Source organism: Lemur catta, chromosome 13, assembly GCF_020740605.2.
Source record: "Lemur catta isolate mLemCat1 chromosome 13, mLemCat1.pri, whole genome shotgun sequence".
NCBI classification, from domain to species: Eukaryota; Metazoa; Chordata; class Mammalia; order Primates; family Lemuridae; genus Lemur; species Lemur catta.
In genome coordinates this window covers 75,567,144-75,594,475 of record NC_059140.1, presented here as the reverse complement: position 1 = coordinate 75,594,475, position 27,332 = coordinate 75,567,144, and the positions used below count along the sequence as shown (strand labels likewise).

The 27,332-nt window shown below is 44.8% G+C and overlaps 1 protein-coding gene across 1 annotated transcript in view; it reads left to right on the top strand.

Moving 5' to 3' along the window:
- Window positions 1–27,332, top strand: part of MTUS2 (microtubule associated scaffold protein 2) — a 59,155-nt gene that overhangs the window by 19,569 nt on the left and 12,254 nt on the right. The window contains exons 3-4 of the mRNA XM_045566892.1: window positions 16,716–16,930; window positions 24,309–24,414. Of these exons, the coding sequence (XP_045422848.1) occupies window positions 16,716–16,930; window positions 24,309–24,414 (321 nt within the window). The remainder of the gene's footprint in view (window positions 1–16,715; window positions 16,931–24,308; window positions 24,415–27,332) is intronic.

Below are 27,332 nucleotides of genomic sequence, written 5' to 3'. Positions count from 1 at the left end.
GCATAAAAATTGTCTTCTGGTTTTATGATCATAATCCCTGTATTTACAAAGGGTTTAGTACCTACTAAGCTCTGCCGCATGACATGATTTATTCAAAAAACTCAATAAAGTAGGTGTTGGTGTCTTTATTTTATAGATAAGGAAATTGAGGGTCAGAAAGCTTAAGTGCTTTCCTGACAGCAGACAACTGTGTGGGAGAGAGTTGGGTCTTGAGTTCTTCCCACAGATCGTCAACCACGGCATTCCTACCTCGACCACCAAATAGGCTTTCTTCCAATTTTTAATTTGGTAAATTGAAAAATCAGATAAGCAAAATAAAATAGTTTTCTCCTAATTCTATATGACTTCCATACAAAATCAAACAGATGCCAGTATGAATCTGTCCAAGCATGGATTTTAACCCAGTGGAATGTTAATGGGTCCTAGACTACATCCATTAGGCTTGGATTCAGACATGAGTAACACAATCCCAAAACAAGGCAGCTTTTCCTTTCTGTCTTACATAGCGTCAGGAGGTGAGCACAGAGGGGTGGCTCAGCCCTCCCATCCTCTGGAAATGCAGGCTCTTTACAGCTCTCTGTCCTACTCCCCATCCCCCACAGCGGAGGAACATGAGGCCTCCTCCTCATGGTCTCATGTGGCCGTTGGTGCTACAGTCATCACATCTGTATTCCAGCTAGCAGGCTGGAGGAAGACAGGAACAAGGCAGCAGAGAGAGTCGGCCAGCTCTCTTTAGGGGAAACTTTCCAGGAGCTGCACTTAACTTTGCATCTCATTGGCCCGAACTAAGTCACAAGGCAAATTTAGCCACAAGAGAGATTGGGAAATGTTCTTTTTGTTCTTGGTGACCTTGCCCAGGTATTATTTTATTACTGTGGACAAAGGGGAGAATGTGTACCAGCAGCCCACGCAATAAGGGCCTCAATTGCCTCGACAATAAGATGAGGATAGGATAATATCTTATCACACAAGGAGTGTGAAAGCAGAGGACCTACCAGAATGTTTAGAGGAATAGTGGGGGCTCAGTATGTGTTAATTCCCTTAAATATCAGGTTAGACTCTGCTCTCTTGCTCCCTCTTTAAGCTTTAAAAAAGCTGAGTCAAAATACGGAAACCAAGACTGCAATTTAGAAAAAATAACCAACCTTGGGATCATAAAAAGAATGCACATTTTTTGATTTGTAAAAATATCTCTTCTAAGCCCACCAGTGAAAAGCCAGAGTTTGTCAGATTGGATAAAAAAGCAAGCCTCAGCTATGTGCTGCCTAAAAGAAACCCACTTTAAATATAAAGGAATAAATAAGTTCAAATTAAAAGGACTATAAGAGAATTAGTCTATAAATCAATAACATGATAATATCTGAAAAAACTCCAAACATCTGGAAATTAAACAACATACTTCTAAATAAAACATGGGTCAAAGAAGGAACCCACAGGATAAATTAGAAAATATGTTGAATTGAATAAAAACACCACATATCAAAAATCTGTGGGATACAAAATTCCCTCTGATAGGCAGAGTTGAATCTTCTCAATTTACCCAACAAAATTGGGGGGGCACCCAAAATATGTCCCAAGCATTTTCCTAGGTAATATGATGGTGAGGTGAGGAGTTTTATTTGAAAGGTTTTGATTTAGTAGGTTTGGTCTACTGTCAGAAATTTGAGTGTAACAATATAGCTTCAAATATACCAATTTCCTTACAAAATAGAACACCCAGCATGACTAAGTCTAGGAATCACCTGCCCCTCTTGTAGGGAAGTGAAATCCGTTCTGAGCTGGGAAGAATTTAAACCAGTGATGTCAACTGCCATGATTAGATTTTAGTCCAGTAAATATGATTTTCTAAAGTCATTTTAGTTTCTATTCCAAACAGGTGCTAACCCACGCACAGTTAATATTAAAACTGCAGAATCCTTTAAATGTACCAGAGATTGGGTTTGGTTGCCATGGAAAATACATTATCAGCCTCAATTTCACAAAACTGTTACACTTTCTCTGAGATAATGATTTATTCCAGTTGGCAGCAACACATTTTTTGACTTTTATAAAATTCTTTTACACTTATATACATAATGGTTTTTAATTATTTTATGTGGGGCTGTTTGTTTTGTAATCCTTTAAAATATTTACCCTTTTATGAGTAGCGATAATGTTTTCTGATATATGTTAATATTACTAGTTTCAAATCTACGGGTTCAATCTTTAACCTGAACTGTCTGGCTAGAATAGCTCAGACACCCAGGGCTGCTCCTAAACCACCTTGGGGACAAGCAGCTTCTCAAAATGCAGAGTCAGCTGCCTCCATGATTTGAGGCTCCATAAATCTAATATTTATATCGTGGTGTATAGTTTACAAAGCTCTTTCACATATATTATTTCATTTGATCCTGACAACAACAGCAGGAGATAGGTAAGGTGGATTATTTTAACAGTAAATAAATCATGGCTATAGAGAGTAGAAGCAAACCCCAAATCTCATACCTATTAAGAATAACAGAGCTGTGTTCTTATCTCTTTCCACAATAACCATACCAGGCTGGCTTCATGTTGTAAGATCTAAATTGGTGTCTGGGGGAAGATAATAAATGGCAAGGAAAAATATATGACATGTTATAGATTTAACCCGAAAATCGCTGAAGAGCATTTTGCAAGACATTTGCTGTAAATCATAGACACTCATGTACAAATTATGCAAATAGAATTGCTACTCACTTGCATTTCTCACACACACGGGTCTCCTCTTATTTTTCTGTGTATCTTTAGTCTGCAGCCCAGGGCATAACACAATGAATGTGGACCATACAACCACTTCGTATTATAAACTTGACTGAACCCAGGAGATGCACTGTGCCAGGAGGGGAGAAGGGCTGTGACAGGGCTCTGACATCCTGGAACGCCTGTGTGTTGGAGAGACAGACATAAGCAGGTCGTTAAGGTCCAGTATAGTGAGTAAGGGGAGAGCGGTCTGAGAGTTCAGAGGAGGGCCTATAACCCAGTCAGCGGTCCAGAAAAGGCCGTAGAGGGAACACAGCTGAGCTTTAAGGAAACGGAGTCAGCGAACATATGATTCTTCCATACACTTGATCAGTTACAGAGGCAGCATTAATGACACCATTGACTTAATCCCTCTATTGAGAAACCGGAAAAACAATGACGACAGTTATGTTTTCTACATGGCTGTAGTTAAGCAAAAGGAGCACAGCAAATGAGTTTGTTTATAAAACTCTAAATATTACTTGCGTTAAACATCAGAGCCAATGTTTGGGACATGAGACTCAAATGATTCTCTCTTTGGCAGACTTTTTAACATTTTGTTTTTCTTGTCATGTCTAATGCCATTATGAATTAGTTTCATTCAGTCAAAGAACCACAGAGACCACCAAGGCCATAGTCAGGTATTCAAGGTGTATCAGTCTTTTTGCTTAATTTGGCAGTTTATTTGAACAAATATATAATTTGCAGTATAGGCTTATGTAATATTCAGGTCACTCTTTTGATAAAAATTATAGTTTTTCAGCCAAATGGCAGGGCTTTGGGCAGTTAATTTTGTTGAGGAAGATGGTAACTAGACCGATTCTACCTTGCAGGTAACCGTGTAAAGACTTAACTAGGTTTCAGTCATAATGAATCTGATCAAGATCTCAGGGTTGTTCAACACAGCTGGTTTTTTAAATTTTTAAATTTTTTTTTCCAAATACAAATTGCTTACTTTATTTCTTTAACAATGAAACAGTAATAACACAATAATTTAGTTGTAACAAAGCTAATTAAGAGGCATCGTGTCAACTCAAATTAGTTTAAACGAGAAAAAACTACCATTAGTCTAGTGGTTCTCAATTGTGTCTGCACATAAAAGGAATGGAGAGAAAGGGGGCTGGTGTTTAAAAAAATAGCTACATCCAAGGCCACCTCAGAACAGTTAAACGACATTCTCTCAAAAGTGGGGCCCAGGCAAAGATTTTTAAAGTGCTGTCAGTGTTGAGAACTACAGGTCTAAAGGAATAGCAATACCAACCCTGCCTTCAAAGCAATGCAAAACCAAGGAACTGATCATATGACAAATTTCTTTCCTCTTATACTGGGAAAAGGGGGGGGAGGCTGACTTATTTATCATTGTTCTTTACCCATTTTTGATTGCCCATAGTAGAGCTTCACAAACATCAGATATTAGAAGTTACACAAACATGCTACCCAAATTGAAATTCTTCCTACTTTACATTTAGAAAGCTCTTTTAATTAAAACAATACTAGCTTTCGGAAAGAATCCTTCATGTTTTAAATTTGCATAAATGTTCAAGTCAGCTATTTGTCCAACTAAGAGTTAAAAAATGTATTTAAAGTATTTTATTAGTAACTTATTATGAAACAATATTTATTTCATGTACCACAAATAAACATTTTGGTGCAGATGAGAGGAATATTTGAGTGTTTCCCACCTATTTCTAAAACTGTCAGGATTTCTTTTTCTTTCTTTTTTCTTTTTCTTTCTTTCTTTTTTTTTTTTTTTTAAATAGGGTCTCGTTCTATTGCCGGGGTTAGAGTGCAGTGAAGAGGGGTCCTGAACTTAAACATTTACCTCTGTTTAAACACTTTTCAGTAATTTATTGAAAGCTCTTTCTAAAAGGGATATTCAACATGGAGATAATTTACTTGTATAATTTATGTACCAAGTATTAAGATAAAATTAAAGGGTGGTCTTTCAATGCCATTTTGCACAGGAAAAACAAAAATTCAAATTAGTAAGTGCTCAAGCGCTGTAATCACGGAGCCCTTTCCAAAGCCCCAGCCTTAGGCATGGCCCCTGCGCGGTGTATCACAGGAGCCGGTGCCATGGAGATGCTTTCAAACTCTGCAGGCCCAGATTAACCTGGAGGAAAGGGAGAAACAGACTCTGCAAAACCATTTCCCCATAAAGCCATTTCCTATTTATGGGCAGTATTATTATTAGTTCTCATTTGGACAGCATTTTTTTTTTTCAAAAAACTCATAATGATAACTACCTGCTTAAATCCATTTCCTCTTTCCTCCTTTGCACCCATAAATCATTCTTGTATTCTCCTCTCAGACCAAGTTATACCTTGCAATTATATAAACACAAGATCAGTCACTATCCATTTGTCAAACTGCTCATCCTTTGTCTTAAAGAACACATAAAATGCAGAAAGTATTTACTACTAAAAAAGAACTTTAAACTAATTGGGATTTTTATATCTGCTTTTCCTTATATTTCTTGTTTCCCTTAGTCCAAAGCATGTGGCAGGATAAGAGCACTAATGAGATTTGGAACACCTGGATTCAGTCCTGGCTGCCTCTCCTTTGGGTTGTGTCAAATTAGGCAAGTCACTGAACCACTCTCAACTTCCATTTCCTCTTCTATCAAATCAGAGCAAAAATGTCTGCTTCACTCAGCTTTGCAATTTGTTGTGAAGGTTAAACAAGTTAATATTGTGTGTTAAAGAACATTATAAACTATAAAGCACATACAAATGTAAAGCATTGATATTCTATGAATTTCTCACGTCATTGTGGAATGAGCGGTTCTGCAAAAGCATGTTTTCCCTGTAATGGAAGCTTAGCTCATTAGGGCTGTGATCCTCAACTCCTGGGTCATGGACCAGTACCGGTCTGTGGTCTGTTAGGAACCAGGCTGCAGAGCAGGAGGTAAGCAATGGGCCAGCAAGCCAAGCTTCATCTGTATTTACAGCCGCTCCCCATCGCTCGCATCACCACCTGAGCTCCGCCTCCTGTCAGATCAGCAGCAGCATTAGATTCTCTTCAGAGCGCGAACCCTACTGTAAACCGTGCACGCGAGGGATCTAGGTTGCCTGCTCCTTATGAGAATCTAATGCCTGGTGATCTGAGGGGGAGCTGAGGCAGTGGTGCTAGCCCTGGGGAGTGGCTGCAAATACAGATTATCATTAGCAAAGAGGTTTGTATAATTATTTCATTATATATTACAATGTAACAATAATAGAAATAAAGTGCACAATAAATGTAATGAGCTTGAATCATCCCAAAACCATCCCCCATCCCCCAGGCCATGGAAAAATTGTCTTTCATGAATCCAGTCCCTGGTGCTAAAAAGGTTGGGGACCGCTGCTTTAGGGATCCATTTTGAAGGAAAATCATAATAAAAATGGGATACCCTTTCCTGTCTTCTTTAACAGAAGACAGTGGAAGTAATGTAAACTCTCCTGGGTGACCCGGGGCATCACACGAAACCCACAGAAATGTAGAATGCCAGGGCTGAGCGCTCAAGGCGCCCAACCTCCCCGCCTGACAGGTGAGGATGTTTGGACCCCGAGGGGCCAGTGGCTCGCTGAAGCTCCCACTGCTGGTGGACAGAGCCAGGAATAGGGGCGGCTGGAGACTGTCCTCCCCTCCCGCCTCACCTTACTGTCTGCCTTTGTCCCTTCTCCTCCCCTCTCCTCTGAACTTCCCCTCCTGGACTTTCACTTTTTGCCCCCACTCCTTCGAATCTCTTCCTATCTGGAAACTCTGATCTTTGGGATCGCGGAGCAGTCAGTGACTCTGGAAAGAAGCCAGGGGTGGCACTGCAGGGCAGCACTGCTGACATGGACTTGGGGACCTGAGGCCTCCACAGTCACCCCGATCAGGGGGTTGTTCCCGAAGTTCGACTCACAGGGAAGTGGAACGTCAGTGCACTCTAAAATGCCACCTTGATAAGACATCTTTCTGTAACTGTTACATAGCGTCCCAAACTCCTAACAGCTAGAAAACACTTCACCTTTCTGTAGCCAAATCTCACACATCCTTCCACAAGCCGTTTACAGACCCTCAGGGAAAAGCACAGCTGTCAGCCTTCTCCGACATCACCGGGGGATTTAACAACTAGAGTTTCTCCCAAGCCCTCATGCTTTTAAGACTTCAATACTCTCATAAGATAGAGCGCAGCATGTGAACCAGGTGATATAGATTATCATCATCAATCATTAAAGTGTCACAGGCTTATCAAAACTCAGCAGTCCTGAATTTCATATTTTTCCGACTAATTGACAATGTCCAACCTCCAGGAAGGCCCCTCCCAAGCATCGTGGACCAGAGGGCAATTCCACCGTAACATCTGTGACCCATGGGCCCGCACGTGGATGCGAATGAAACTGTGAATTCAGTAAAGATTTCTGCAGAGCCCAATGAGTGGTGGTGGCCCTGCCAGACTGCCCCAGTGTTCCCGTCTCCTTACCTGCCACCACCACCTCCACCAATGGCCTGAGTCATTCTTGATTCCTGTCTTTCCCTCATCTCCCTCATCCAGGCGTCTCTGCCTCCCAAGTGCATCCCATGTTAGTCCCGTTCCTCCCCACGCAATAGCCCGAGTCCGAGTCACCGTTACCTCTTGCTGCCTCGACTCCAAAAACACCCGCTCACTGATCTCCTCGCCTCCGTCCTGGCGTCCTGCAGTCTGTGCTGCATGGAACTACCCGAGGGACTTAAAAGCCGAATTTGTTCTTGTTATCCCCTGTGTGAGACTCTCGGGGGACTGTCCACTGTGACCAGAGTATAACCCTAAATCTTTCCAGGGACCACAGGCCCTGCACGACCGGTCCTTGCCTTCCTCTGGAACTTCACCTCCCTCCCCTCTCTCCTCCAGAATACTTGAGCCGCCCTGGGTGTCTTTCCGTCCCTGAGTGTGTCAGAGTTATTCCCACCTCGGGACTTTTACACTTGCCATCCCTTCTTCTCGGAACTCCCATCCTCACCTCTCTGCACACTCCCTCTTTCTCATCACTCAGGTCTGTGCGAATGGCGTCTTCTCCCAGGGCCTCCCCTGGCCAGCCTGGCCAACATGGCTTCTCCTTTCCCCAGTCCTTCCCGAGCATTTCCCCTATTTCACTTTCTTTACTGTAATTATATAAAGTTTTTGCTATCTGAAATTTTGCTATTAAATGTTTCCCTCATTTGTTTGTTTGCCATGATAGCGTCTGTTCTCCACCACGCCTAGAACGATGCGAGGTGCACAGCAGGTGCTCCACAAGGTCCATGGCTGTGTATTGCCTGTCACCTATCTGACCCAGACACAAGAATGGGTATAGCACTGCCCTTGCCCACTGTGCGGGAGACTGATAGGTGCAGAGATGCATTGCAATTCAAAACAGGGAGTGCTTTCAGGAAGCTACGCCAGAGCATTGCTTTACCTCTGGGTATTACGACACTTGTGCATCGTGGAGGCTCCCACCCGAGGGGGAGGGCGAGGGTGGAGGAAAAAGGAGAGGCCTGGGCGGTGCTCCAGCCTCGCTCTGTGGGCCCAGCCCTCTCACACCTTGACCTAGACTCTTAGTTCCTCTTCCTGAGCCCCGCTGGCCCTTTGCAAATGAATTAGGCTGCCTACCGGTAGGGTTACCCACCTAGGTGAGAAAGTGCCTGGCACCCAGGAGGCCCTCTGCAGATGCTAGCTGTTCTGTTCACAGTGCCAGCTCCTGTCTGGTCACCAGGCCCTGGGAGTGCTGCACGGACCTGCAGAGATGACAGGAGAGCCAGTGACTCTCCCTGCTCTTTCACGCTTATTTCCACTGCTGGTCTGTGAACTCTCATCCTTCATTTTCAGCCGCTCCTTTTCTCTCCTCTTAACATTTTCATCAAAAAGAAGGCTTTAGAGAAAGAGAGAGCAGGGCGTACAGGGCAGTGTGTGTGGGATGCCAGGCAGCCCTGTCCATGCCGCTGACCCCAGCACCTCACAGACAGTAACCCTGTGATCTCCCTCCTTTGGGCAAAGACATTCACCACCAGAGAGCATTTTTCAGGCAGCATCGCTCCCCCTGGTGGTCACAGATTTGCTACAGGATCTCTGCCACCAAAACAGAAAAGAAAAAACTCGCTTCACTGCATAAAGATACTCATAATATGTAATTCCACTCCTTGGAATTTATCAAAATAGAAAATAGCAAAATTATATATGCGTGAAAATGTCCACTGCATTATCTATAATGCTGAATCTTGGAAACAAACCAAATGTCCGACAGTAAGGGGACGGAAGTTACGTTACATCAGCATGAGAATATAAGGTAGCCATAAAAGTGTCAAGTGGGAAGACATGGGAAATGCCTAACAGAAAATTAAGAATTCACACTGCTACAACACTCTGAAGGTATTCCGCAACTGAAAATTTCATTTTCTTTGTGTAGTAAGATTATGGGTAATTTTTTAATTAAATTTTTTCCTTGATGGTAATTTTGTCTTTTCAATGGCCCTCCATCTTCCAAAGAAACAACTTAATTTTTCATCTAATTGTGGAATTACCTTCCATCAATATGTAATGATAGTAACTTTTATAATCACAACCTGTACATATATTCTATATACCGTGTGTGTATATACAATATATATACTGTATGTATATATAATATATACTATGTATATATTTATATAATAGTAACATTTATATATACTGTGTATATATACACTGTATATGTATGTGTGTGTGTATATATATACACATTATATACACACACACACACACACACACACAAAATGGTTTTTTGTTTTTTTTTTTTAAGAGACAGAATCTCCCTCTGTCACCCAGGCTGGAGTGCAGTGGCACAATCATAGCTCACTGTGCCTCGAACTACTCGGACTCAAGTGATCCTCCTGCCTCAGCCTCCCAAGTAGCTGGGACTACAGGTGCAAGTCACACCACTAATCTTTTAAAAAAATTTTTGTAGAGATGGGTCTCACTGTGTTGCCCAGGCAGTTCTCTAACTCCTGGCCTCAAGCAATCCTCCCACTTTGGCCTCCCAAAGTGCTGGAATTATTGGCATGAGGCACTGCACCTGGCCCACAGATTATTGTTTCACCATATTTTGCTGATTTATTTTATAACTGTTATTAAATCTAAAGCATTCCCTATTACATGAAAGGCAGCATATTATTCCTTATGATGTTATCATGAGCTACAGAGCCAGATAGTTTTCTTCTGTTTAAGTCTAGAGCTATAATCACCTATCTTTGCTACCTCTTTGGAAAACCAATGAAAAGTTACAATTATTCAAGAGACACTTGGGACAGTTGTTGAAAGCAAATTGATTTCACTCGCTGAGTATTCTCCTACTCACTCAACTTGTGAACTGTGGTAGAAATTAAGCTAGTCTTACAAATGGTTCCAACAGCAATTTTCTGCTGCTGCTGTCTGAAGGATCATACAACATCTTAATGGTCTACACTCATAAATTGGTCATATTAAAAATGTCTGAGGGTGTTCCAAATGCAGCTTTAATACTATTTTCAGTACTTTAATATCATATGTGTGTATTATTCATTATCAATAAAGATCAATTATTTAAAACCATGCAACAGAATCTAGTCCTGCTGCTGCTTTTCAAATTCACACTTACGAATTAGAAGTCTTATACTCTCTTAGCCAGTCATAATTGTATTATTTGAAAATTTATTCTCTCACCTTCCTAGGTTCTAGAGTTTTATTATGGTGGTATTTGCCTTTCACTATAAAGTGCCGAATGTTTTCACATGAATAGAAATAAAGAAAGAAATAATGAAAGTAAGATTCCAGATGTTGTCTAATGCTATTAAATTAGCTTACATTAATCTCGGTCTGCAAAATACCCAAATAGATACATTTTGGAAGATTTACCTGAGGCAAGAGGCTATTTATTTCTGTAGGGACTCCATTATGAGAGCTCTTTCCCCTGGTGCCCAGCTGCTCTTATTATCCAATATCTTCTGCAGGCCTGGGGCTTACAACAGAGGGTCGCTGGCAGAATCAAAGTATCGCCTCATATATAATAGGAATTGGGAATTTGGGGATTGGAGCTACATGTGCAAACAGTGATTACTTTTCCACTTCATAGACTGCAAAACTGAGGCCTACCCAGTTAGTGATTTATTTAAAGCAACAGTGCAGTTGGAAGAAAACGCTAGAATGAAAAGCAATCTCTGAGCCCCACTACAGTGCCAGCTCCATGAATCATCCTGCCACTGACGCGAATAAAACTGCAAGTGAAATAGAAGAGTCTGACCACTGGATATCAGAACTTTTTAAAACTTTTTAAAACCCAGTCTTCTTTTTAATTATGATAGTAATTTTTTACTTATAAAGCATGCAAACAAATAATAGAGATTTTATTGAACACATATTGTTACAGGTGTTTAGGGTACAGTGAATCCTGTAACCTAACACCCAACCTCCCAAAGGAGAAGGGATAGAAATAGATAATAAATACATTTTTATTACAAATATAATTATGCAATCATACTGTTTATGCATCTTGCCTTTTTTGGTTTAACAATATATTACAGATAGCATTCCATAATACCACAAAAAGATTTATCTTATTTTTTTACTGGTTACCTATATCCCGTTGTATGTAGAATTTATCCTATATGTATATTGTATTTATTATCGTCTATTTAACTAACCCCCTCTTAGTTCCCTAAGACAAATCATGTTATAGTGGTCACCTTTGACCCAATTTTTTGTGCACTTGTGAAATTGTTGCATTAAAAGGTGTGTGTCATTTAATATTTTTCCCCAATGTAACTGATTTGTTTTTATTCACTTCTTTACTGTTCTGTTTTATTCCATCTACACAATCAGTATAGTCAACTTACTGCCTTGATTACTTGGAGTTAAAGCTACTGATATTAGCATATAATACATTTTTCCCATGAAAAACAGTACTTTACAAAGTAAAGACAAAATAAATGATTAGCATTTTTATCATTTTTATTTGAGTATTACATGCTCAATGTACCTCTAGTTAAGAAACTGTAAGAATTATTATTAGATTCCACAAACAGTCATGCACTGCATAATGACGCTTCCGTCAATCACAGACCTCATCTATGAATATGGTCCTGTAAGATTTTAATGGGGCTGAAAAATTTCTATTGCTTAGTGACATCATAGCTTCATAGTGCAATGCCTCACCCACCTATTCGTGGTGATGCTGGTATAAACAAACCTATTGTGCTGCCAGTCATATAAACAAGTATAGCACAAACAATTATATACAACAATATTATGTACTCATAATAGTTGATAATGATAATAAATGACTATGTTACTGGTTTATGCATTTACTAGACTATGCTTTTTATTGTTTACTATACCCCTTCTGTTTATTATGAAACAAAAGTTAACTGTGTAACAGCCTCAGGCAGGTCGTTCAGGAGGGATTCCAGAAGGTGGCATCGTTATCCTAGGAGGTGACAGCTCCATGCATGTTATTGCCCCTGAAGATTTTCCAGTGGGACAAGACGTGGAGGTGGAAGACAGTGATATTGATGATCCTGACCCTGTGCAGGCCTAGGCTAACACGGGTGCTTGTCTTAGTTTTTAACAAAAAAAAAGATTTAAAAGAAAAAAATACAAAAAATTTTTAAAAATAGAAAAAAACTTATAGAATAAGAATACAAAGGATAAATATTTTTGGACAGCTATACAATGTGTTTGTGTTTTAAGTTAAGTGTTATTAAAGAGTCAAAAAGTTAAAAAGCTAAAAAGTTTATAAAGGTAAGTTACAATAAGCAAAGATTAATTTATTATGGAAGCAAGAAAAAAAATTTTTGTAAGTGTAGTATAGTCTAAGCGTACAGTGTTTATAAAGTCTACAGTAGTGTACAGTAACGTCCTAGGCCTTCACATTCACTCACCACTCAGTCACCCAGAGCAGCTTTCTATCCTGGAAGCTCCATGCATGATAAGGACTCTGTACATGTGAACCTTTTTTGTACCTTTTATGTCATACTTTTACTATACCTCTTCTATTACCATTGTCTTACAATGGCCTACAGTATTCAGTACAGTCACGTGCTGTACAGGTTTGTAGCCTAGGAGCAAGAGGCTATACCATACAGCCTAGGTGTGCAGTGGGCTGTCCCATCTAGGTTTGTGTAAGTGCACTCTGTGATATTTGCACAATGACAAAATTGCCTAATGACTCATTTCTCAAAACATGTCACCATGATTAAGTGATGCATGACTGTATATCCATATGTGTATTTATCTGTGTGTATAAATTTAAAACAGTGCAGTGGTGGGGTTTTCATTTTTGTTTTATTTTGCAGCATTTGTTTTTACCATGATTCTATAGGGTTGTAACATCAGAATAGGAACTTTCCTTCTATAAAAACATCTAACTTTATTCTCTGTGATCTCTTCCCTGTCATGTTATTTTTTAAAAATCTTCTTCCCTTTTTTGGCAGAAAACTATATTGAGATATAATTGCCATACCATACAATTCACCCATTAAAGTGTGCGATTCAGTGGTTTTCACTATATTCACAGAGTTGTGTAGCTGTCACTACAATATTCTTTAGAATATTTTCATCGTCCCAAAAAGAAAGCTGCATTCTTTAGCTGCCACCCATGTCATTTACATTTTGAAAGATATCTTTGCCCTCCAAAGCGGCTGTATCAATTATATTCCCAGCAACAGTCCATCAAATGCCAGTTTCCTCCTACTCTCCCCATATTGTCAGAATATTTCATCTTTCTCAGTCTTATAAAAATTATTTCCTCTATGAGAATGAATGGTGCTGACCATCTTTTCACATCGTTCTTGGCCATGTGCGTCTCCTCTCTGTGAACTTCCCTGCAGACCTGTTCTGAGCACAAGCAGCATGTCGACATCGCTGTTTTGTTTTCTCTCATCACGTGACACGTGGAGCAAAGGCTGCTGTGACGTTAGTTGGCTCAGAGTTACAGAAACGAGAGCTCGCTCCAGACAGGCCCCCATGTGCACAGGCTGGTTATCAGGGCGGCCCCTGCACGGCATGGTGGGGCCCATGTTTTTGTCTGTAGAGCAGCTCTGTGTTTTTCCTAACATAGAAAAAATTCTTGATTCTCTACTTGCTTTAATTTGACTTTGTCTCAATCCATCCATCACTGTTTTTTAATTGACATTCCATGGTCTTTGTTCTATTCTATTAAAGTCTAGTCATCCCAGGATAACCCTGTCTTTACGTATGTACCTCTTACCTTGCCTGCGGATCCTGAGAGCTTTTCTCACTAGCTCAAGGCCCTGGTGGAATCCCTGATAACTTTTTTAGTTGGAGGGAGCTCTTTGGGGAAGGCTGAAGCTCCAGTAAGGCCAGGGGCTCAGAACTCTTGGGCACAGACATTTATTTCCCCACTGCTACCACCGGATCTGAGCCATGTCGCCCATCAGTCACCATTAATTAAGTTCCTTTTGTGGGGACTGTAGCCTCCAGTGACCAGAGGAAGGGGAGGCCTCTGGGTCTCCTCTCCTGTCCCCTCGCTACCAGGTACCACAAAGCTGCTGACCAAACCTGCCTTTTGTACTAATATTTATTAGCAGGCAAGCAAAAAGCCATCTTCCTACCTGTGGTCGGAAGCTCAGTGTTTTCCAGCTTTGTTCCTTAAAGACTTATGCATAGTAGATGTGACGATAATATGTATATTGAGGTGCATACTTAATGTATTTGATACCCAAAGTGGGCCATTTTTAACACCCTGTCTTCTATACCACAAAATTACCTTCGGTTGCTCCACGTAATAATCAGTACACATTATTTTCCTGGCTCACTAAGTAAACAGTTTAAAAAGAGCTTTCCATTTTAAAGACATTATTCAAATGTATTATTATTTAATTGAGAAGAACACAGTGCCACTTGTATGACATTCCCGCCAAACATGCACGACCCGAATCTAGTGAGACTCACCGAAATGAGAGACGCTGTACAAAATTCCTGATCTTTACAAGTGTCAACTTCTTACTAGTCTAAATGACAAAAAACAAAAACAAACAAACAAAAGTGTCAGGGTCCCAAAAGTCAAGGAAAAACTGAGGAGCTGTCCCAGCCTAAAGGAGACCAAGGACACAGGAGTCTCCTTCAGTGCAACGTGCGATTTGGGACTGGATTCTTTTTCTAGAAAAGTCACCATTGGAACAACTGGCAAAGCTGACATGGGTCTGAGCACCGGATGGCACTGCTGCCTCAGTGTTATTTCCTGACTCGGATGACAGTATTGCGGTTGAGTCAGGGAGTGTCCTTAAGGTAGGGAATATGCACCAAGGCCAGCAGGTCTGCACCTTACTCTCAAATCGTTCAGGGGGAAAAAAGTCATTTGTACAATAATGTCCTTGCGCTGTACTTCCAACTTTTTTCTGTTTGTGATTTAAATACATAAATAAATAAAACCCTCAGCAGTTCAAAACCCTGAACAGTAATGGTAGCAATTGTTTAGAACTTAGGCCAATAAAAGTCCTTTTTGAGGAGGAGAGTTTGTTCGCCAACATTGTTTAGAACTGTTGGTGCAAGGCAGTTATAGAAAGCGGAGGTTTGGTTTACACTTTTAAATTCTCTAGTGACAGTGCATCTCCTCACTGCCGACTCGAGGAGTGGACAGCTGCTGCCACGCCACCGTAGGACACCCTGATCACACCGGCAGATCAGTCCTCCATTAAATGGTGGGACACAGGACACTGGGCCGATGAAAGCCTTGGCTAGGAAGGGACAGTGTGAGGCTGCTGGGCTGGCCACATGTGCACACACCCTTCACACAGGGCGTGGTGTCTATAAGACAGCCAGCCAACCTGCCACTCAGCTCACCAGGAAACAAAATTAACATCCCTCATCCTAATTAAACTCTTTTAGAGCCAAACATGGCAAAGAAGCCCTTGAATTAGCTGTCTCTGTAGGGTGGGACTTCCCATTAGGGTGTTTCAAACGCTATCTAACGTCCTTGGAAGTCTATTCCTGCTCATAGCTAACCGCCCCTAGGGTGTGGATTGCAGTTAATCAGTGCCTGTACCTGCTCATTCTATTTTCAAGCAAATGCCAGTGTCTCCCAGCTTGTAGCACAGAGCAGAGAGCATGGCAGGGCTCGATCTTTGTGGAATGTAAATGATGGATATGTGCCCCTCGGGGTGTGTGTGTGTGTGTGTGTGTGTGTGTGTAATCAGCTCCGTGTGGCCTAGACGTAGTAGACTGTCAAGGTCTTGGAAGCAGGCTCGCAGGTCAGGAAGAGACGTTTGGTGGGAAAGCACTCGGCTCTTGCCCGGGGGAGGCACGGATGTCAGGCAGAGCAGGCCAGAGGAGGAGCTCAGGCAGGAGTGGTGGTGGCTGCTGTTGTCGCCTCCTGCCCAAATCCTGACTCTGTGATTGGGACGGAATGCCTGTGCAGAAGGGATAGTGAGTAGTACAGCTTTGGGGTACCTGAAGGGAAACCCCCACACCTTCCCTGAGATTGTCCAGTTCGGCACTTCAGCTGGGAGGGAATAGCCGTAGGAGTCGGACCCACCCCCATCTCCAGCTTCCATAGTGCACGTCTCCCAAGCCACTCAGGGACTTGCTAACACTCAAGGTCCTGAGTTCCTGCTCCGGGGGCTCTGATTTACCCAGGGGGCACTTAGAAGTCTACATTTTTAATAAACACCCAATATTTCTGATGCCTGTGGTCCATGGACCCTCTGAGAAACAGCTGTAGGGGCCTTGCAATCAGAAAGCCCTAATTTGCCTACCAGCTCTTTCTCCACACACCGGATGACCTTGGGCAAGTCTCTATGAGGCTCTAGCTTCACCTCAACATCCAGGGTCTGTTGTAAGGATCAAATGGCGTGGAAAGGAAAGCACATTGCAAACTGGCCAGGACTCCAGAAGTCAGAGGATCTTGCCCTGTTTGCTACGTCAGCCTTGATCTGAGCGTGAACACTGAGTCCTTTCTGAGCCTCCTATCCAAGTTTTTAAGAACGATCCTGTGCTTTCCGCCCAGCCTTCCATACAGCAAAGTGCGAGAGGCTACAGAAGGAGAAGGAGGAGCTGGAGAGGCGGTTCGAGGACGAGGTGAGGAGGCTGGGCTGGCAGCAGCAGGCCCAGCTCCAGGAGCTGGAGGAGCGGCTGCAGCTGCAATTTGAGGCAGAGGCGGCACACCTGCAGGAGGAGCACCACGGCCAGCTGCTGAGGATCCGGTGTCAGCACCAGGAGCAGGTCAGTCTGTGGTGGAGCCCGGGCTCTGCGGTTGGGTGACGCAGGTGGCAGGTGGAGGGGAGCCAGAGCCATGCATTAGCAAGAAGTCCTGCTCGGCAGGTGAGCTTTCTGTACAGTCCCTCTCCGACCCCCACTCTTCCTTCTCTCTCCCTCTCTCCTCCCCTCCAACCCTTCTGGCCTCCCTCACTCTTTCTCAGGGCTTTTGCACTTGCTGTGCCCTCTGCCTGGAATGCTCTCCCTCTAGACACTGCATGGCTCTCTCTCACCCTCCCTTCCAGACTCTGATCCAATGTCACCTTCTCAGCGAAGACTTTATCTAAAATTACAATTTCTCACCCTGCCATGTGTATGCTCTTGGTGCCCCTCTCCCTGCATTAGTGTTTCCTCAGCACATATCATTATCAAACACATTATACATTTTGCTTTTGTACCTTATCTACCTTCTGCCTATTTCTATTAGGGCAGAAATAAGAACAAACAAACATGTGCCTAGCACTTGTTCTGCACCGGGCGCCGCTCCAGGCTCTTTACATGCACAACTCATTTAATCCTCACGGTCCCCTTAATGAGGAGGGCACCATTCTTATCCCCGTTTTACAGGTGAGAAAACCAAGTTCCCGAGGTTCAATAACTTACCAGAATCCACAGAGCTGGCCATGGGAAAGCCAGCGTCCAGCCCAGCTGGCTCGACAGTCTGTGGCGTCAACCACTAGAGTAGAACTGTCTGCCAGGTTTACTGCTGGGTCTCTGCGGCTGGAACCGGGCCTGCACTGAGTGGGCACGTGATACGCATTTGCTGAATGGAAGAATGAATGCCGGCAGTTAACCCCAGCCCAGAAATCTTACTGCAGGGGAAAGTGCATCCGTGCGCTAACTAGAAAATAATTCCCAGGAGCCTGCCAGTGTGAAGGTGGAAGGAGCCAGGCCCCCCCACCCCACAGCCAGCCGCCCTGTCCCTTCCTGCCATTAGTGCTGACGAGAGATGGCGTATGGGACTCTGCTTCCATGAGCACTGCCCCTTCCTCTCTTTCCGAGCTCCCCAGCTCTGGTGCCTGCATCTCCACCTTGCCATGGGTGTGTTGTGTTATGCAGTGTGCTCCTGATGTGCCTACTGTGAGTTGACATTTGTGAAGAGCACTCCTTAAATCTCAGTTGACACTGACGTCAGTGCTGAGTGGCTCTGCGTTATCACAAACCTTTCCTCTGCCCTCCTCGGCTGCCTCCAAGTAGACATCCCAGATGGCAGTCCCCACCCACCCGCCCACTGCCCCAGAGGCTCGTGAACCTTAGGGGCCACAGGAGAAGCGTCAGAGTAATGATACATACTGCTGTTGTAATAAAAAAACCTCTGATTTTATAGCTTTTTATTCTGTATGGCATCTCAGGTTAGTCATTCTTCTTTTCTAGAAGCCTATAAGAGCCAGACACATCTCCGTGCTCGAGGTGGTTAGACTTAGACACTGGGAAATAGAATAGGTTACAGCTAAAGTTACCTGCTGGCACTAAGATTAGAAACTGAATCCCTGGTGTTGTGCCTCCCGAGCCCTCTGGGCGCAACTCCTGTTAAGCAGACGTTTGCGCCAGCTGCTGTCTACCGGGTTGCCCAGCTCACGGCCACGGTGTTCGGCACGAGCCTGGTGCAGATGTCAACCCGTTCTGTGTCTCTGTGTCTCTCTGTCCCCGGACTCTTCATTCTCAGTTTTACACAGAGGACATGTTTATATCCCTTGGGTCGGTTGAGAAGATTCCAGGAGGTGAGGAAGGGCAGGAGGGGGTCTGCGGGCAGGAGCCCCCTGAGTGGAGGCCGGGCCCGGCGCTGAGGCACCGCAGGGTGGAGCGCATCTCCCTGCTGAGCGTGGTCCGGGCCAGAACTGCTCGCTCAGGCCTCATCTGTGCAGAAGCTCGTGCCGGGAGATGTGTCCTCACCTGTCCTTTAAGCCAGGACACAGCAGCCTTTTAGAGATTTCACACTGGGAGCGAGGAAGGAAAGAAGCCCCTGGTTCCCCATGTGAGAGTGAGTCCCATAAGCCGCCTGGCTATATTTCAAAAGTGCTCAGTCTCGTGAAGGCTCTGAGCTCTGTTCTTCTCGATCCCCAATGATAGCTAAAGTCATTTATCTATTTACTCATCCGCCTGTGCAAAGAATATTTACTGGGTGCCCACTGTACGCAAGGCACCGTGACGGGATACTGCAAGAGATGTCAAGATTTGTAAAATGTGGGCTTGCTTGTTATTCCACCGGGAAAGCTTCGAGACAAGTGCCCACGGAACTGCCAGGCGGGTGAGAAATACAGATGGTGTGTTTAGGAGCTGAGAGCTGACGTGTAGTGGTGAGGATGCGGGAAGGTGTTATGGCAGAGACAGCACGTGGGTGCCTTACGTTCGAGTGACGCTTTCCTAGGGGAGCCCACGGGCGGGGCCCCCATGATTCAAGCCTGTGAGTTGTGCGGGCCCTGATTCTGCCCCTGCTGCTGGCCGCCGGCAGTTCCTCCGCCTTCAGCTTCCCCAGCAGACAGCAGGCAGGGGTGAGGGGAAGCAGGAATGCACCTGAGGCCAAGGTTCTCATTTCCAGATAGAATAAATGCCCATCTGTTTAGGCGGAGAGGACTCAGATGCACGGCTGAGATGGAGGTTTGGGTGGTGTGTCGGCTGGACTTCTCACTCTCCGGGCTTCCTTCTCAGGGACAGTTGAATTTGGCAATGCTGACTCCACAGTTCGCAATATCTCTTTCTGGAACCTTAAAAATCAGGTTAACCAGAGTGGCACCTCCTCACTACCCAGTGCCCCCGATAGCTGGCAGCAGGGAGGGGCTGCTGTTTTAGTTCTGACACGTAGGATTTTCTGAGCCCACAAATGTCAGCCTTTACTCAAATTGGAATTCACTGGCCGAGGCAGGTGACCCCGGCTTTGCTCCGGCCCCCTCCCTCGTAAAAACCAGCCCCCTCCTTGCTTAGCCATCCACTGCCTCGCAGGGCAAGGGCTGGCTCTCTGTCCGTGGTCTCTGCCCCGGCTACACACGGAATCACCTGGAGAACCGGCAGGACACCTTTCCTCATCTTCACTCCACACAAATTGAATCAGAATCGCTGGGTGAGGCCTGGCATTGGGTCATTTTTGAAAGATCCCAGGAGATTTCTGTGTGCAGCCAGGGCCCAGAGTCATGGGAGGTGCGGGAGCCTGTTCTTCAGCCCTGCAGGCTCTAGTCAGGGCCTGGAAGTGGGTGAGGGTGGGAGTGGCCTTCCATCTTGGCTTTCTTAAGTGAGTTTAAAAATATGGTATAACTCTTATTTTAAAAGTATGATTATAAAGGTGTTTAGTGAAAATCAGCTCATTCTACAGCAGGCTACACATTAACAGAACCGAATTGCCACAGCTCCCCTTTCCCACTGGAAACACACAGCATCTTCCCTTCAGGCCTAAACCTAATTCCTTCTCAGCCAACTTCCGGTTTCCCTTTCTGGGCTGCCCTTGGCTGTTCCCCACACACAGGCAGCTCCAGAGCCTGGTGTTCAGGGATCAGACTTGTGACCTCTGACCCACTCCTCCAGGACCTTTTGGCAGTTTGTCTTACCCTGAGACTTGCCCCAGAGACACTCAATTCGGGGACTGCTTGTTCCCGGGTGCGTTACAGATTCTGCTCCATAAAGTTTACGCAGACATTCCTTCTCCATAAGGAGCAGTAGAGCTCATCCTTTCAGTTTAAATTCGCTTTGCCTCATATCGAGGACATATTTTCTAGCTTTCCAAAAGAAATCATCCTTTTAGACTAAATGACTGGAAGAGCATCCCACAATTAATCCTAATGTACAGAAACCACTTTGTCCGTCATCTTGCGTTATGTCTGCTCAGCCGTCCTGCACCCTGGGCTCGCAGCTGCCGTGCAGCGGAAACCACACTCTCCCTAATCATATAGAATGAGATCCTGGGGGCCTCGGTTTCCCAGCACCACAGGCCCCACCCATCACATCCCAGCGGTTTCATATGCAGGGAGGCGGCGCTGCAGGGGAGATGGGGCCTCTGCTAACCTCTGCCCACGTGGTGGGCGGCAGAAGGGCAAAAGGCACACAGACCCCAGAGCGGGATGGCCGGGACTGGCAGCTCTGCATGGCTAACCACCTGCGTGGGACCGGTGTCCAGGGTACTGCGGCAGGGACCAGGTAAAGGGGGATCCCCTTGTTATCTGAAAAATAAGGTCATTAAGAGAGTGCTGGGGAGGGCGACCATGACGGGCTCCCTCTGTCTCATCCCTTGTGGATACGAGTCTGGTCTGGGGGCAAATGGGAGTTTAATCTGGTTTGGGTTTAATGAGTACAGCTGAGGCAACATAAAGCACATGCTTCTTCGTTCGAAATGTAAGTCTTCTCTAAGTGAATTGCCAAAGCCCAAGATAATTACATTTTGCAAATGGCCAAATGAACTAAACCCTGCAGCTCTGTGCTTACCCATCTGAGCATCTGAGAGGGTGGCTTTCCCACCCTGTGCTCTGCTGTCACTCAGCCCAGCGGAATAGCAAACAGCTGCAGCCATGCAGGCATAGCGCAGGGAACAGCTGCTTTTCTGGGGCACTAGGACTATTGGAGGGGTGTAGTGACAGACTGCTCCATGGCCCGGCCCAGAACTCTGTCTTGCAGAGGAGGGAGGAAGAAGGAAAGTGGTCCTGCAGTGGCTTAAGGGGCCCCCACCCAGAGTTCTAAAAGGAAAAGAAGGATGCTTTAGCCGAGTAAGTTTGCCACAGGCTGATCATGGTGTAGCGCCTTTTGTCTCTGATTTGGTGATCTACAATGCATAAAATGATCAAGTGTTTCCCTTGTTCAAATCCCCTCAAATGCCTTCAGGTTTCAGGGTCTTCTCAGCCTGGGAATTCTTACTGGCTGCCTCACCAGTGTGAACCTGTGCTCAGAAAGAAACCAGGAAGCACAGGAGAAGAGGTCAAAGGGATTAATACTATGACATGAAAGAGGATGGCAATAGCAGGCAGTCCCCCCCCCTCCATCACTGAGGGAACATTCTTTAAACACCATAAAGTTGCATGAAACCTAAATTACTGAAGAGCAAGGATAATTGTGTTTAGAATTTGGCTCATGGGTTCTCACTGATTTCTTTCCAAACATACTGGGCATCTCTCTAATTCCATATGGACTTTTAGAGTTGGGAGATCAGTATTTCATTTATAAAAGCACCTCTGAGAGGCTGCAATGGACACATCAGGCCCTTACATCACTCTTACTATGTTGGGCGTGGTATCCTGTCACCACTAAATCACAGACAGGCCTCCCAGCAAACCAGAAGGGTGCACACTGAGGCCACAAACCTAATGTGGCAATGCAAGTCAGGGCACTTCCACCCCCAGGGACGCGAGGGACTCTTCTGGAACTTAGTCCCTCCATCTATCTCTCTTCTCTGAATCCACCCATGGTCATGTGTGTATCAACCCAAGAAGTTAGAATCCTACCAAGGACCAATGAACAATTTCTCATTCTACTGAGCTGCGTAACATACCTCCCAACAACGCGTGAGCATTCATCTCTACAGACTGTGCTGTGGGCTAACTGACATCTGCAATGGAGCAGGAAGAAAAGATATTTCCTTCTCTTTCTCCTTAACCAGTGATTTATTTTTCCAACAGACTGAAAGGCTTTGGACAAAGATGTCATAAAAACCTCATATAAACAGGAATCAGACAACTAAATACTGTTGTAACCAGCCTTTCTGCTGAGTGGAATCATAGCTCCAATGCTCGATATTTTACTAAGTGTCATTTCATCAAGAATGGCCGGTAAATAGGAGTAAATCATTGTATACCACATCCATTTCCAAACTGTGGTGTAGCTCTCCTACATAACATGGTGGGTGCTGCTGTGGGTTTTGCCCAGTGATGTTTCTGTTACAGTGGATGAAGTTCTCTTTTGCCTTAGGAGAGAGAAGTCAGGAAAGATTTCAATTATAGCATCCAAAATGGGAATCTACCCCCCACTTTTTTTTTTGAGACAGGGTCTCACTCTGTGGCCCAGGCTAGAGTGCCGTGGCATCAGTCTAGCTCACAGCAACCTCAAACTCCTGGGCTCAAGCGATCCTCCTGCCTCAGCCTCCCGAGTAGCTGGGACTACAGGCATGCACCACCATGGCCGGCTAATTTTTTCTATATATATTTTTAGTTGTCCAGCCAATTTCTTTCTATTTTTAGTAAAGACGGGGTCTCGCTCTTGCTCAGGCTGGTCTCAAACTCCCGAGCTCAAACAATCCACCCACCTCGGCCTCCCAGATTGCTAGGATTGCAGGTGTGAGCCACCACACCCAGCCAAAGGAATCTACCCCTTTTTAAATAAAAATATCCCATGTGTGGACTTCAGGAGCAGGCTTCCTTCCTCCTTCCAGATGGAAGGTCAGCCTTCGAGTTATCCCCAGAGAAGTAAGAAATGCTTGTAAGATGCTGAATATCACCAGCTGGAAGCAACGTCTTCTTTACTGAGCCACAAGGAGCTTTAGGACCTGGGCACGTTTTCTGATTCAGTGTTTTTCAAACGCCAAGTTTTGACACATTAGTATGTTGTGAAATAAATTTAGGGGCCCATAACCAGCATTTTGTAAAACCAAGTGAAATAGAATTAAAAAAAAAAATTTAAACCAGATGATTGCAGACAGGAAGGGTAAGTTTTGTTTTGTGAAACTTCGGTTTCCGGAGCAGGTTTGTGGGAGGCGGTCTGTGCTGTGTTACGGTGCACAGTGGTAATTTCTGCAACGGATCACTGACAAAAAAATTGGATAAACACTCTTGGTACGTGTCAAAACATCTCAAACCTCTCTAAACCTCACTTTCCTCATCTGTAAAATGGGCCTAAAAATATCTACTTCTTAAGGTGGCTGTGAGTGTTAAGTAGTGGCATGAGCTGTAGCAGGTAACTTTACAAATGCTAGTTCCCTCTGTTTACCATGTACCGTAGCTCCCACCTGCCCCCAGAAACACAGAGCCGAGACCATCTTGCAGGGAGGACACTTTTCTTTTCCTTCGCATCGTTACGTCATAAGTGAGTGGCTCAAGGAGAAGGAATGGGAGTTGGGGGGATGTTCCTGAAGCCACGCCCAGGACTCTAAAGAGGTGGCTCAGGCAGTGATCCCCGGCTTGGAGCTGCCATCCTCCCGCAAAGAGCCAGGTTGTGGCACTGACTTCCCTGTGACTCTGGGGACTGCCACATCGCTGCCAAATTCTGACCCTCCACAGCTTCAGCACAAGGCTGAGGGCAGCTATGGCCTCAGGAAAGTGACTTGTCCTAGATGTTTCGGGCCACTGACTTTTTGACTCATGGAATTCCGCCTCTGTTCTGCAAGTGAGCATATTCCCAGCTCTCTGTATGGCCGGTAACTGTGACTGTCCTGCAGGTGGAGGATATCACAGCCAGCCATGAGGCTGCTCTCCTAGAGATGGAAAACAGCCACACAGTTGCCATCGCCATCCTGCAGGATGACCACGACCACAAGGTCCAAGGTACCTCCCAGCCTCGTGCGCGGTGGGGAGGGGAGGGTCGTGCCAGCCGAGCCTTCCCTAGTGCAGAAGCCAGAAGCCCTCCCTTCCTCTCCTGCCTCTCCTCTGCTATCTTTCCTTCCTGGAGTGTTTTTTGTGTTGGTTCATGGGAAAAGAAGAGATAGAAATCAAGGATCCGGGTAACGACTTCTTTTCTCCAAAGCAGCTATTCTCAGCCTTGCTGAGTGTTGGCATCCCCTGGTCCCCTGGGGAGCTGTAACAAAAGGCCAGCGCCAGCCTCCATCCTACCCCAGGGACACTGATGTCGTTGGTTGGTCAGGGTGCAGCCTGAGCATCAGGACTTGTAAAGACTCCGTGGGTGATTCTAAAGTATAGCCACGCTGGAGGACCACTGTTCTAAAGTGGGCGTGGCAGTTTTGGGCTCTATGTTTTGTAGCCTTGTAAAACCGCATGGAAGCCCCAGTGTGGGTACACTTGCCCCGTGTCTGTGGGGTTCTCGGGGCCACGCAGCACTGATTGATTGGGTCTGGGTCTCCAGAGCTTGTACCCAGGCCACATTCACTGTGGACGTGCGTTGAGTCTCCAGCTCTCTCTTTTTACATTTTTGTAACTTTGAATTATCTATGGATACTTCGAGTTTTATGTGAGTCATAACAGCAATGTCACTAGGTTTTAGTAAGATTTTCCTTTGTGAAAGCAGCAGCAGCTCTTTACACTTGCACATGCATTAAAATTAATACATGCCATTTCTTTTTTAATTTCCACTTCCTTTACTTTTTTCCCCCTAGTCAGCTGGTTTTTAAAGTATATATTTTTTAAAATGACATTTAATCCTAGATTAATAGATTCTTAAAATTTGAGAATTAACATCAGAGTATTTTATTATTGTGAAAATGTTCTCTGCAAACGACAAAACCCAGTGTGCAGGAATTGACACTCGTGTCTGCGTCTCCCTCTTGCACCGGCCCCGCCACCACCGGGAACTATTAGTTAAGTAGCAACGCAGAGCTGGAGGCAAGGGCCCTGGTTTCCTGAGGACTAGCTAAATGCGTTGCCTGTGTCCTGGTAGCGTGTTTCACACTCGGAGTGCGGGTCCCCACACTGGGCTGCACATGGGAACCAGCTGGGGAGTTTAAAAATACATACTGATGTGTGGATCCTACCTCAGAGCTTCCAAGTTGATTGCTCTGGGGTGCAGCCCAGGCAGAGAACGTTGTAAAACTCCCCAGGTGATTCTAATATGCAGCAACATTTGAGAACCATTGTCTTAGAGCACAGTATTAAGCACGGGGCAGAGTGTCATGAACTTGAAATAAAGAAATACATTATAAGGACACAGATATTAGCAATGGTTTAGATCCTCTTCAGAATAGATGCTGCCTTTTCTTTTCCCTTGAGTTGTTGGGGTCCTCTGAAAACACCCCGAAACCCACCACTGCACTGTGGGAAACTTGTCTCAGGAAAAGCAGTATGAATGGAAATGGTGCAGTGAGCCAGGGTGTCGTCTTTTCTCTGCATTTTCACATAAATAAACCTGGTAAATTTTCCTGACTAACGAAGTCTCACTTAGACACCACATTCAATGCCTTTGTGTTAGAAACAATGTCAAGGCCATGTGGGCGTGTGTAACGGCAGATAGAAAATTCATTGTTATGGTCAGGATGATGCTGTTCATGACTACTAAAGTGAATCCTTTAGACAGAGACAGGTGGACCAGAAGGCCACATGGTTTTACGTCAATGAAATCAACACAAACATTTTTTTCCAGATGTAAATTTCAGCTCTATAGCATTTCTTAGTGCCCCTCACCACCATTAGTTAAAAGATTTGGGTCAATGGAAGCCACAAAGTTTTTCCTAATTGCAGCTTGTGCCAGCCAGAATGGCAACTGTTGGTCTCCAATACGCTCCTGTCCTAAGCACATGATCCGGGCTGATTAATGAGACCTTTCCTCCCTCTAGTTACTGCATGAAAACAAATTGCTTGTGTAGCCAGAATGAGATGGGCTTCACCCAGCTGATAAGACTCTTCTCATGTGAAGGAAAATAGAATCCATTTGCTTAATAACTCTTACATGACATCTCTTTCTGCCTAACTTGCAATTTATTGCTGGGATGACACTTTTCACAGAACAGAATCGTTCCAAACCCTCCAAGAGCAAACAGTCCAATTAATCCTTCCTTCTCTCTGAGTCTCTTAGCACCGAGTCTTTGCTCAAGCAAATTGCAGGGCTCTGCGCTGTCTGTGTAGACACAGCACTGGTCCCTTCTACCTCCCACGCTCCCGCAAGCCCGGGCGGGCGACGTGGCTGCTTGCAGCTCTGCTCTGCTCGGAAAGCTGCCTTCCTTCCTCAGCGCAGCAGGAAGGCAGAGTGATCCTGGGAGGGGAAGAAAAGGAGAATTTTACGTTAATTCTCCAGTTGTCTTACAACTAGGGAAAGTTAGAGAATCAATGCGTACTGTGAGCAAAGGATCTGACGGGCAGGGTGGTAGAACAGCAAGATGTGGAAGTGTGTGTGAGAGTGTGTGTGTGGTGTGGGGGTGTTCACAGTGTGTGTGTGTGGTGGGTGCTGGGGTGTTTATGGTGTGTGAGTTTGTGTGTGTGTATGGTGTGTGTGGTGTGTGTGGTATGGTGTGTTTCTGGCGTGTGTGAGTGTGTGGGGGCGGGCGTGTGTATTTAGATGTGCTCTATTTGCTTCCCTCCCTCTTTTCTTTCCTCTTTCCTTTCTCTCTCTCTGTCTCCCTCCCCTAGTCCCTTCTTCCTTTCTCTCTCCTAAATAGCAACCTGGTAGTCACATACGATTTCGAAGTAGTAGAGGAGTCTCTTTACACTTGAATCTGCTCTATATAGCAGTCATTTGGTCTCAGTCTGCCAAAAAGCATCTTGTTTTATCCTTTTCAAAAGGAAGATCAACTTAACAA